The 12,408-nt window shown below is 54.7% G+C and overlaps 2 protein-coding genes across 4 annotated transcripts; both read left to right on the top strand.

The window, feature by feature from the left end:
• Positions 1–7: 7 nt before the first annotated feature.
• DCTN5 (dynactin subunit 5) lies at positions 8–5,909 on the top strand. 3 transcript variants are annotated; one of them, XM_082772378.1, is made up of 8 exons: positions 8–73; positions 160–228; positions 337–455; positions 902–1,013; positions 1,662–1,764; positions 2,150–2,241; positions 3,588–3,683; positions 5,676–5,909. In XM_082772378.1, exons 1-7 carry the CDS (start codon positions 26–28, stop codon positions 3,666–3,668), a joined length of 624 nt encoding a protein of 207 aa, XP_082628504.1. In that variant the 5' UTR covers positions 8–25; the 3' UTR covers positions 3,669–3,683; positions 5,676–5,909. The 3 variants fall into 3 exon arrangements, with proteins under 3 accessions (XP_082628504.1, XP_082628505.1, XP_082628503.1); XM_082772379.1 differs by lacking the exon at positions 3,588–3,683; XM_082772377.1 differs by lacking the exon at positions 5,676–5,909 and having other exon boundaries at positions 3,588–4,240.
• A 991-nt stretch (positions 5,910–6,900) lies between these two features.
• PLK1 (polo like kinase 1) lies at positions 6,901–12,380 on the top strand. The gene is made up of 10 exons (XM_082772370.1): positions 6,901–7,451; positions 7,528–7,696; positions 7,806–7,950; positions 8,420–8,513; positions 9,064–9,283; positions 9,594–9,752; positions 9,976–10,053; positions 10,555–10,709; positions 11,170–11,352; positions 11,631–12,380. The coding sequence occupies exons 1-10, from the start codon at positions 7,068–7,070 to the stop codon at positions 11,835–11,837; spliced, it is 1,794 nt and encodes a 597-aa protein (XP_082628496.1). The 5' UTR covers positions 6,901–7,067; the 3' UTR covers positions 11,838–12,380.
• Positions 12,381–12,408: the final 28 nt, after the last annotated feature.

A 12,408-nucleotide genomic window follows, 5' to 3' on the forward strand; every position in this document is an offset into this window, starting at 1 on the left:
GCGGCCGGGCGGAAGCGGCGCGGCCATGGAGCTGGGGGAGATGCTGTACAACAAGTCCGAGTACATCGAGACGGTGCGGGGGGGGGGAGGCCCCGTTATCCCCTTCACCCCCGGTATCCCCCGTATCCCCCCCTCACCGCTCTGCCCTTGTCCCCGCAGGCGTCAGGCAACAAGGTGAGCCGGCAGTCGGTGCTGTGCGGCAGCCAGAACATCGTCCTCAACGGCAAGGTACGGGCGGGGCCGGGCGGGGCGCGGGGGTGTCCGGGGCCGTGCAGGGGCGGCGGTTCCCGTCCCGTCCCTGCCCCCTCCCGTCCCTGCCCTGTCTCCTCCCCGCAGACCATAGTCATGAACGACTGCATCATCCGCGGCGACCTGGCCAACGTGCGCGTGGGGCGGCACTGCGTGGTGAAGAGCCGCAGCGTCATCCGGCCGCCCTTCAAGAAGTTCAGCAAAGGGTGAGCACAGCGCCCGTCCTCTGCCAGGGCTGAAAGCCCCGTGCTCAGAGTGTTCCCGTGCAGCAGAGGCCCAGCCCCGTGCAGAGGGATGCGTTTCCCTGGTAGCAATGTGATGCTGGTGTCCCTCTGCCCCTGACTCCTCAATTTGCAGCTTTGCCTTGAGGGCTGGTGTTCCCCTCAGACTGTCACATGAAAAGACTGTGCTATATTTAAATAGTGAAGCAAAGAACATGTTTCACTCGTTCTTCACTTGCTCGTGATGTCTCCCTGTTGTTTATCCGGGCCATCTTTTAGAAATATCTGAGAAAAGGACCAGTCACTGTTCAGTCCCCCATAGCATCAAGTCTCCCTCTGGTTTTCCAGTTGGACGCAGGGGGCTGCAGTGCAATGCTGGGCCTGACAGTGTGTGCGTTGTGCCACCTGAATAAATGACTCTTCTGCCACAGGGTCGCTTTTTTCCCGCTCCACATCGGTGATCACGTGTTCATAGAAGAGGACTGTGTTGTCAATGCAGCCCAGATTGGCTCCTACGTCCACATAGGCAAGAACTGTGTCATTGTGAGTGCTCTTCCTCAGTCTTTCTTCGAGTCTCTTGAACGTTGTTCAGGCTCTGTAACGGCAGTGGAGAGGTGTACCAGCTGCCAGGAGCAAGCACGCTTACTGCATGCTGTGTCATCCTTCACAGAGAGCGGTGCTCTTGATTTTGCTGTTCTGGGGATGGCAGATGCAGCTGAGCACTGCTTGGAGAATCAGTCCCAGCAGGCTTGTCCCTGCCTTAGGCACTTACCGGATAGCCATTGTCCCCACTGCCCACAGGCCTGTCCAGGGAGGCAGCCGTTTCACTAAGTACAGGCGGAATTGGGTTCCTGTGCAAACAGTGAAATAATCAAGGTCTCTGCTGAACTGCAGAAAGCTTTGCTATGTTTCTGCATGACTCGGGTTCTGGGTGCAAACTGACGTCAATTAGCATGCAGTGGCAAGTATGTGTGTTAGTCGAGCAAAAGGACTCTTCCTTAGGAAAAAATGGGCTGATACAGTCTGCCAAGTACTGTTGAGACGAACATTCAGGGCAGAGATTTATTTGCATGATCCTGTATGCAGGGTGCATTTCAAAGAGTTAAACTCCTTGAAGCTTAGGTAACTTATAAGGACTAAGCACAAGCACGTAGTGTTTTAAGTTCAAGTTCTGCCTAACTGGTGTTTTAGGGTCGTCGATGTGTTTTGAAAGACTGCTGCAAGATCTTAGACAACACAGTGCTGCCTCCCGAAACAGTAGTCCCGCCTTTCACAGTCTTCTCAGGCTGCCCAGGTATGCTCCTTCCAATTTTACTGGTACGTAAACGTGGATGAGATGGATATTTGTACAGTAAAACACGATGGCTATGGCAATGACTCCTACTGGCATCGTGTACCTAGCAATAAGGGCGGAGGGCACTTGGTGAACTGCAAAGCCACACTGTGACTTGTGCACCTCGCCGCCGTGCTGTGTGTTCGGTGGGCGGTGTGTGCGCACTCAGAAGGAGCCTGCTGTGCTGTTCGACACGAGGGAAGAGCCCTGAGCTGCTGCTGTAGTATTTGCCTACAGCCCAAAGTGGCTGCTTGGAACACCAAGTGTATTTTATTTCTGTTGATTTTTTTTTTATTTATATATTATTTCTGCCTTCCCGGTGGTCATGCTCTTGTTCTTCTTGCAGGACTCTTCTCCGGTGAACTCCCGGAATGTACCCAGGAGCTCATGATTGACGTGACAAAGAGCTATTACCAGAAGTTCTTGCCGCTCACCCAGGTCTAGTAGCCCATTTACCGCGTTGCACAGCAGTAACGGCGCGTAGGAGTGTTTGGGGGCAGGGAGAGGAATTTGTTCCGGGAGTCCAGGGCATGGCCCTCTGCTGTTCCCGACCCCTCCCGTGAGTGTTCCTCACCACTAAAGGTCTGGCCAAGCGGTGCCCTGGGGAGCTGCTGTGTCCTGTTGTGTAACCTCTGTACGCTCATTTGAATGTAATTCATTCCGTGTTGTCTGAATTGTGTCATTAAATGTTCCGGGCTTAGGAAAGCTGCTTCTGTGCCCTTCAGGGCAGCATCTCCACATTTCAGCTGCAGAACAAGGCAGAGTTGACAGAACATACTCTGCAGCCAAAGCTTGTCTTTCATGTCTGTTCTGTTCCTGACCCAGAGCTGAGTGGGTTTGCCTTTGCTAGAAGCAGCCTCCGTCCTAGAGCAGCAGTGCTGTGTGGCTGGTGGACTTGTTGCAGGCAGTTATTTCCCACGGTTCAGCAGAGGCAGTGCTTTCCTTCACAAAAACATTTTCTGATGTACAGGCCTGTGTTTTGAGGTGGATCGTGTCTTCCTTTTCTCCCTGTGGACTGAGATTCTCTCCTGTGGGGCGCACAATATCTTTCACCATCCGGCGATTAGCTTTAGAACTTCGGGCTGACATTGAAACTATCTCTGTATCTCTGTACGCCTTGCCTGTGTCCTGGTATTGGCTGTGGCAGAGCTAACTTTGTCCATAGTAGTTCGTTTGGTGCCGTGTTTTGTGTTCGTGATAACAAACAGTGTTGATAACGTGCTGGTGCTCTAGCTGTTGCTGAGCAGTGCTTGTGCTCATTCAAGGCCTTCTCTTTCCCATGCTGCGCTGCCATCGAGTAGGCTGGGGGGGGACACAGCCAGGACAGCTGACCCAGCCTGGCCAAAGGGATGCCCCATACCATGACAGCAGGCCCAGCAATAAAAGCTGGGGGCAAGAAAGAGGGTGAGGGGGACGTTTGGAGTTACAGCATCTGTCTTCCCAGGTCACTGTTAGACGTTCCTTTCTTTGAAGCAGCTCAATACCGGCCTGCCGATGGCAGGGGTGAATGAATTCCTTATCTTGCTTTGCTTGTGTGTGCAGCTCCTGGTTTATCTCAAGCGCTGAGTTTTCTCACTTGTCCCTTTCTGATTCTCCCTCTCGTCCCACTGAGGGGGAGTGAGGGAGCTGCTGTGTGGTGCTTGGCTGCCTGCTGGGGTTAAACCACAACAGCCTGACAGGACGCTTCTTAGCTCTTAAAGCAGACACGGGTGCAGTGCTCTTGCCCATCGTGCAGGGTTAGGATTCTCTTTGCTGATGCACGTTCTTTCTCCTGAACATTGCAGACCTTAGAGAGCCAAAAGGCTTTGGAAAGAGAAGTACCGTGCCACTCTCAGAACTCAGTGCAGCAGAAAGTGGGGAGTTAAAAGCAGACACTGGAGGTGGGTGAGAGAATGCTGCAGTTGTCCCCACTTGTTACCCAGAGTATGTATTTGCAGAAAGCTCTTTGGTGCTTCTCTGCATTATAAAACTGAAGATAGAAATTCAGACATCTTGGAAAGAGTGAACATTTCATTTTGGACAAGTGATACAGCAGGATTAGTTCTTCCTGGGAATGGCTGTGTGCACACTGGAGACAGCTGACACTTCTGGGTACCTGCCTCAGTACCAGACAACTGGCCAAAAGTGAATTTGCCCGCTCTGTCCGTGTTAAATCTTAACATCAGCCCTCTGTAACTTCTAAAACTGGGGCTCCTGCATGTTGTAGCGTAGCCGCAGGAGGCCAGAATGCATTTTGATTATGTAGTCAGCATACAGCAGCCCTGGAGCCTTCAGCTGCTGTATATAGTGCAAAGTACTGATAGACCTTAAATAGAAACAGCTGTACAAGTACTAAAGTGTGTAGTAACTGCTGTTAATCTGATGTAAAACCACTGTCTGCTTTGTTTGTATTTTTACTGTACATAAATTAAAGCCTCTTAAGTTGTTCAAGTAACTCAAGGTTGTGACTTTTCAAACCAAACTTGAGACCAGTGAGGCTCCTGTTGTGCCCGTGCACATGAGCCAGTCTCTTGGCCTGACTCCGGCAGGCAGTGTCAGTGCATCCAAGAAGTGAAGCGCGGCGTGAAACAGCTTCTGCTGCTGTGTCTGAGCTGATGCCTTTCACCAGCAAATCATTCCAGCATTGCTGGTTCATAATGCCCCTGCTACAGAACGACTTTGCTTCATGTCTTGACGCTGAAGTGAGAGTGCCAAAGCCAGCACGGTGCCTGTACGATCCTCCCTCTGGCACTGGAACTGCAGACACACCTACTGGGACAGCAGCAGCTCCAGTGCCGTTGCTTCAGGCTTTGGAAATGGCCTCTTTGAATCTGGCCGTTCCAGAAGGTGTTACCTCTGCAAGAAAAGCAGGAGCTGGAGCTAGCTTGTGGCAGGAGGCACAGCTGGGACAGGAAGACAAAGTTTTTTTTTTTTGTTGAAGCTGCAAGAACTGGGCTGAAATCTCGATGCAATAGATGAGTTAGGTCATCTGTCTGGTTTCAAGAGAGGTAAAATGTTTGCTAACAGACCAGCTCCAGCAGGACAGTTGTATCACCTAGTCCCATCCTGGCTAGAACCACCTATTCCATGAGGGCTGTGCTCCTCGAGCCTCCCCTGGAGCGGGAGTGCAGACAAGTGCAGGAGGCAGCTGTGCTCTTCCTCTGATCTTCTAGGCCAGGGTTACATTCATGTGAAAGGCCCAGGCTTGCCACTTTTTCTGGGTGGAAAAAACATCAAGTTGCAAGCGTTCTTGTACTACGTTTGTGCTATAGGCAGCTTTCTCATTGACTTCAACTTCAACAAATACTCAGTTCCTCCTGTCCAGAATCTTACTGGCCCTTGCAAAAGCCCTGTGCTGTGAGGGGCTACGGGAGGCCCACTCGGTCACAAGACCTGACAGGTTTTGGCAGTCCCACAAGATTTCCTGCAGGCCGGACATGCAGGTGTTTGTGCTGCCACTTGTCAGTACTCCTTTGCCCCGTTAGGTTGCTGTCAGCTGTCCCCTGAAGCGTGGGACACGGCCGTGGAGCTGGTGAGGGAGGGCCTGTGTGTGTGCTGTGTTCCCATGTGTCGCTGCGGGGTTCCAACACCACAGCCCTCTTCACCGGGATTGCTGGATTAAAGACCACGAGGGGCGGTGTGAAGCCGGGCTGCGGGGCTGGGAGGGGGCAGGAGGAGGTGGCTGCCAAATTAAGGGGTGTGAGTCTGAGTGGAGTTGGGATTGCTGGTGGAAGAGGCTCAGGATGATGCATTTCCACTCGAGCAGCACGGTTGCAGGGCACCGAGGGGCACGTAAGTACACAGCACTACGCATTTCTCAGCCTCCGCTGCCACCCAGCAGGCTGAGCAGCCCTCCTGCCTTAATTAAAACCTGTTTTGTTGTCTCTGTCAAGGTGGCCTCTGCCAGGGTATAACATGTCGCCACTGAAGATCCCAAATGCTCAGCGTTAACATTCCTTACGTTTGGCTACTTTTTCCTGTCCTCCGAAATGTCACCGACCTGGGCTCACCTCTGTGCCGCTGCCAGCTCTCTGCAAAGATGGAGCGCGAGGAGGCGGCGTGCTGCTGCGGCCCCCGACAAATTGCTGCCTGATGTCAACGTGCCGTGCAATAAAGATGACTTCTCACAGCGGGCTTTGCTGCGTAGCTGTAGGTGGGGGGGGAAGCACACTCGGGGAGGGAAATTCCTCCTTTCAGGAGTCTTTGAGAAGTGGTCACCTCAAACACTACGTCCCTTGCTTCCCCGACCCCATGTGCTTTATTCCAGTGTGCTCTGACCAAGGCTGATGGGCCGTGCTGGTCACTCACGCAGGGCATTCAGAGTCCTCAGGAGCGTACAGCTGGGGCTTCACGGTGCTCCTCTCTGCCACTTGGTGCCCACTGCCAGCTGCTGGGTGCTGCCACCCCCTGGGTGCGATCCCCCCGGGTACGATCCCTCGTGGCCGCTCTCCTCAGGTAGCGCTCGGCCTGGGGGCTGGCAGGGGGGCAGCGCAAAGCCCTGGGTGAGGCCCCGTGGGGCTGCACTCAGCTGGCAAAACGTCGACCCAGGCAGCATGAGGGGGAGGCAGAAGATAACGCCAGGAACGGGGGGGGGGGTCCTACAGAATAAAAACTGGCAAAACTTGCCCCAAACTGCTGAGATTTGGGGGTGAATGTGGAGACGCGCTCCATAAGCCAGCCAGGTCCCTGCTGGGGAGCGCTGCAGGAGGCGCTGGGCTGGGGCCGCCCGGCTGAGGGGGGGCTGCCCGGGGGGATTCTCTGCCACGGGGAGTTTTATTTCTTTTATTTCTCCCACAGGGACTTTTATTTCCCTTTTGGGTGCTTTGACTGACTGCACCGGGGCAACGCGGACAGGAGCTGCGCACAAACACGAGGACGGGGACGGGGACGGGGACGGGGACGGGGACGGGGACCCCCCCCCCATGGCGGCTGCTGGGCCCCTGCGGGGGCTCCCCGTGGTGGGGGGGGCGCTGTGGGCCCCCCCCCGGCCGTGCCCCTTTAAGGCGGGCGGGGCGCTCCCATGGTGCCCCGCGGCGGCGGCGTGGATTTTAAATCCTCGCGGCCAATGGGCAGCGCCCGCGGCCCGTAACGGCCGGGTTTGAATCCGCCGCGCGCCGCCCCCGGCACCGCTCCCACAGCGCCCGGCCCGCACCGGCACCGCCAGCACCGGCCCCGCTCCCATCCCACCCGCTCCGATCGGCCCCGCTCCGCTCCGCTCCTCCCGCCCCGTCCCGGTCCCGGTCCCGGTCCCGGTCCCGTCCCGGCTGCAGCCCCGAGGCCCCGCCATGAGCGCTGCGGGATCGCGGCCGTCCCGGGCGGCGGTGCCGGCGGAGGCGGCTCGCGGAGGCTCCGCGGCGGCGGCGGCGGGCGGCAAGGAGGTGCCGAAGGTGCTGCTGGACCCGCGGACGCGGCGCAGTTACCTGCGGGGCCGCTTCCTGGGCAAGGGCGGCTTCGCGCGCTGCTACGAGCTGGCCGAGGCCGAGAGCCGCGAGGTGTTCGCGGGCAAGGTGGTGCCCAAGGCGCTGCTGGTGAAGCCGCACCAGAAGGAGAAGATGTCCATGGAGATCGCCATCCACCGCAGCCTGGCGCACCGCCACGTCGTCGGCTTCCAGAGCTTCTTCGAGGACGCCGACTTCGTCTACGTGGTGCTGGAGCTCTGCCGCCGCAGGGTGAGAACCGGGGGGGATGCGCGGGGCTGGGGAGGCTGGGGGGGGGGACCTACCGGGCGCTGACCGTGTCCCGCAGTCGCTGCTGGAGCTGCACAAGCGGCGGAAGGCGCTGAGCGAGCCCGAGGTGCGCTACTACCTGCGCCAGACCATCCTGGGCTGCCAGTACCTGCACAGCCACCGCGTCATCCACCGAGACCTCAAGCTGGGCAACCTCTTCCTCAGCGACGACATGGAGGTGAAGATTGGTAGGTGCCACCACGCCCCGCTGCGCCCCGGCCACCGTCCTGCAGCTAGAGCCAGCCAGCCGGGCGCTCCCTGCTCACGCTCCCACCTCCCTCTCCCTCTCTCCCCAAGGCGACTTTGGCCTGGCCACCAAGGTGGAGTACGATGGCGAGCGCAAGAAGACCCTGTGTGGGACTCCCAACTACATCGCCCCAGAGGTGCTGGGCAAGAAGGGGCACAGCTTTGAGGTAGACATCTGGTCCATCGGCTGCATCATGTGAGTAAACGTCTCTTGGCTGGGCGTGGGGCTGGGCAGTCCCTGTGGTCTAGGTCTTGTTGGCCCCCGTGAGGTCTTGGTGTGTGCTGGAGCTTTGGATTTGTTGCCAGAGTACATGTTGCAGGGCTGAGTGCTGCTGCCAGCCTGCACCTGACCTCCCAGGCGCTCTGCACACACAGTGCATGTCTGTAGACTCACGTGCTCTGCAGCAGGGCTGTCTGGAGGCCTTTTCCCAGCAGTCCTCACTTCTAACCAGGGCTTTCTCCAGATCCCAGCTTTCCTTTTCATGGCAGGCAGGAACCAGGGGCAGGATGTGTAACTGCCAGCTCTGTTGTGCTTACAGTGCTGTGTGTTCCCTCTGCCCAGAAAATTGCAGGATGTACTCATGGTGGGATTCCTGCTGAGCACAAGACTGTCTCTTTGCTGACTTGTGTAAAACTGATGCACATCTTTGTCTGCAAACACACAGGTACACTCTGCTGGTGGGAAAACCACCTTTTGAAACCTCCTGTCTGAAAGAAACATACCTCCGAATTAAGAAGAACGAGTATACTATTCCCAAGGTATGATGCTTCCCATGGGTGGATCTGTTCACCTTGCAGCCATTCTTGCATCCTGTTTCTGGCACTTCAGTGGGCTCTTGTCTGATGGCAAAGCAGCTCTTATTGCAGCGTGCTAGGAGGGGATTGTCTCAGGTGGTGGTAGAATGAATCTGTAGGACCAGCTTCTTCCTGAGGGGCCAGCAGCACCTTCTTGATTCAGAAGAAAATCTGAGCTGGGTGCTTGGCATGTGGGGTTAGATGGATTTGCTCAAGTCCAGCTACAGATGAGGCCTGGGCCAAGTCCCCTCTCATCCTGCTGCTCTCAGCTTGGTTTTGCTAAAGACCAAGTTGAATTTTAATGACTAAGCTGAGTTTTAGCTTTGAATGCTAACAGAAAGCCACTCTCCATACCGGTGTCACTGTTCACCCAGGCTTGTGTCCTGCTTGCCTGAGCAGCACGAGAGCTCTGCTCTGAGCAGAGCTTTGCCTGTGTTGTGCACCCAGCGCCTTTGCTGCTAGTGTGTGCTTGTCCCCTGACCCTTATCTGTGAACTCCGGCTCTCTCCTCTTAGCACATCAACCCTGTAGCTGCTAACCTCATTCAGAAGATGCTAAGGTCAGACCCTGCCACACGCCCAACTATCGACGAGTTGCTGAACGACGAGTTCTTCACCTCGGGGTACATCCCCAGCCGCTTGCCCACCAGCTGTCTCACCATCGCGCCGAGGTTTTCAATCGCTCCCAGCGCGCTTGAACTGAACGGGCGAAAGCCGCTGACTGCACTCAACAAAGGTAAGTGCAAGCGAGGACTATGGATGCAGCACTGGATGAGAGCCTGCCTGGCTTCCAGCAGCATCCAGACCCATCAGTGGGGAACGTGGTGCTGCCTCCTGCTGTTCTCCCAATTCTTATGAAAACTGGAGCATTTTGTGACTGAGAGTCCTTGCTCTTTACCCAGAACCAAAGCAGGGATGAAGTGCTTGCACTAGCTTCAGCTATGTGGTATATAAGGTGTTCCTTACAGCTAGGGTAGGATGTAAATCTGGTGCTTTTAGAAACCTACTTTCTGGTCATGCCTCTGCAATCTTCTTTCTTGGCCCAGGACCAGACAGCCCTGCAGTAGAGAACTTGCCTGAAAAGGAAGATGTAGCTGGGCTGCGGGAGCTAGGAGACACCATTGCCTGTCATTTAGCTGATATGTTACAGCAGCTGACTGCAGTCAACTCAGCCAAACCCTCCGAGAGAGTGGCAGTGAGACAAGGTGAGTCTGGCTGGGGACAATCCCACAGGCACTGGCCTTCTTGGATAATTTCTGTCATTCTGATGCTGTTGTCTGAAGTGAGGGTGCCAACTGACCTCAACTTCTACCTGGAAGGCTGAGAGGCAATGTAGAAGCTAATCACCTTCCTCTTGGCCTTGCTTGCTTGTTGTGGTGCACAGGATGGCTTGAAATGTCTTCTAACAAACTCCTTTCCTCTTTGCAGAAGAAGCTGAAGACCCAGCCTGCATTCCCATCTTCTGGGTTAGCAAATGGGTGGACTACTCAGATAAATATGGTCTAGGTAAATAATATGGTGGCAATACTTCAGCCTCTTGTGATTTCTGAAGCAGCTGGAGGATGCTCTGATTTGGGCATGGTATAGGTCTGGTTCTTTAATCAACTTATTCACGTGGGGTTGGGTTCAAGACCACTGCCAGGAACATTACCAAACACTCAGTGAAACCAGAGTAGCTGTCACTGAATGTCCTTCCTGGCCACTTAAAGAGTGGCAAACAGCTGTGTTGCATGATCCCATGCATCCAGGGTAGCTCAACTCTCTGCAGAGAGCACATGTACTCAGGGTGGGAGCTGAAGTTGCTTCTGCAGCAGATGGTGCAACAAGGGAGGATGACAAGTCCAGAGGAGGAAAAGTGCCTCCTAGCCCTTGGTGAAGAGGAGGATCTTTAGGCTCAGTGGGGTAGCTGTCGGGGAAGCCCCGGATAACACAATCTTCTGCCTCTGTATTTCATATAACCGGGGGTCCCATGCATGTGATGGTCTAACAGGCTCTCTTTTGAACTAGGTTATCAGCTGTGTGACAACAGCGTTGGGGTTCTCTTCAATGACTCCACTCGTCTCATCATGTACAACGATGGGGACAGCTTGCAGTACATTGAGCAAAACAGCACCGAGTCCTATTTCACTGTGAGATCCTATCCCTCTGCCTTGAACAAGAAGGTCAGTCCTGGGGACAGGAGCCCTTGCTGGTGGGTGGCTGCTCCTGATGAGACTTCTGCCAGCAATATTGGGCTGTGCTGTGGGGTGGGCTCTACAGAGAAACATTTGTGACTTGGGGGTGCTTGTGTTCTGCAGGCTTCCTCTTAGCTGGTAAAATGTGGCCTGAAAGAAAAACACTGGCTGCCTGCACTGTGTATTTCTAGTTGCTAACTGAGGCTCATTTATGAGCAGCTTCACAGAAATGAGCACTCACAAGACTTAAATGGACCGAGGTGTTCAGCAAAGTGTCTCAAGTATCACCAGAGTTGACTTTGTCTGAAAACTTGCATAAACTTGTGCAGTGACCACTCAAACTCTGAAAGACATAAGGAGTCTCTGGGTCTGTGATAGCAGCCCTTTGCCCTCCACAGATAGCAAGGGTCATCCTCAGCCTGTCTTTCATAGCCTCTTCTATCTGCAGATAACACTATTGAAATACTTCCGGAACTACATGAGCGAGCACTTGCTGAAGGCAGGTGCTAACATCACACCTCGGGAAGGAGACGAGCTTGCACGTTTACCCTACCTCTGCACGTGGTTCCGGACCCGTAGTGCCATCGTCCTGCACCTCAGCAACGGCACCGTGCAGATCAACTTCTTCCAGGTGAGGGTGTTGCTTTGACTCTGCCAGGCCTGTAGCTCCAGCTGATCAAACAGCCCTGCTGCATGCAGCGCTGCACGGCAAGACAGCGATCCCAGCAGGGGGCTATAACCTGAGATGAAGCCTTGCCCAGTGAACGTAGCACTGGAAATCTCCCTGCTCTGCTTGCTGGTATCTAAACCATCCAGTGGCTCGTAGCTTGCCAGGTGGCTGTTCCCCCTAGTAGAAGCTTCACCAGGGAGCAGTGTGCTCAGTACTGACCCTGTGTTCTCACCCTACAGGACCACACCAAAGTCATCTTATGCCCTCTCATGGCTGCTGTCACATACATAGATGAGAAACGGGACTTCCGCACGTACAAGCTGAGCCTCATTGAGGAGCACGGATGCTGCAAGGAGCTGGCCAGCCGACTACGCTACGCTCGCACCATGGTGGAGAAACTCCTCAGTTCAAAGTCTGGCTCAGCCCGTGTGAAAGCCTCTGCTTAGGTCTTGGTCTTGATGGAATCGACATCTGTGCCAAACGGGCCTGGCTGTGGACAGGGAAGTCTGTTAGCATCCCTGCTTGTACTGTAAGCTGCCATCACCTGGCTGGGCTCCTGCTCCTGGGTATGGCCTAGCTGCCCTCAGGGGAGCCCCGATGCTGTGAGGAATGGTCCTGTGTTCACTGTGAGCGGTGCACAGAGGGGCTTCTTGCTCCTCCCTCCCCATACAAAGTCTATTTTTTTTTAATTGCATATATAGTCTTTTTTTCATAATTTCCAAAAGCTTGACTCAGAACAACCCTCTTGTTGGAGGTTCTTGGGCCTTCTGATGAGACGAAGTGTGGGGTTCTCCCCAGAACTATCATGTAAGTTTATGTGTACATGTCTGCCTGATGCTCCAGGCTCGTTCCATTTTGTAGCAGCATAACTAAGATATTTAACATGCCCCAGTTGGGACTGAGCAGTCAGCCTTTTAATACTGAACTTGGTCTACATGAAAACTAAACTTTTGTATATTGCATAACTTGATTAAAGATTGTTTGCTGTAGTGTCTGGCTCATCTTGACTCCCTTTAG

This window comes from Aythya marila (genome assembly GCF_965140915.1).
Source record: "Aythya marila genome assembly, chromosome: 15".
Classification (NCBI taxonomy): Eukaryota; Metazoa; Chordata; class Aves; order Anseriformes; family Anatidae; genus Aythya; species Aythya marila.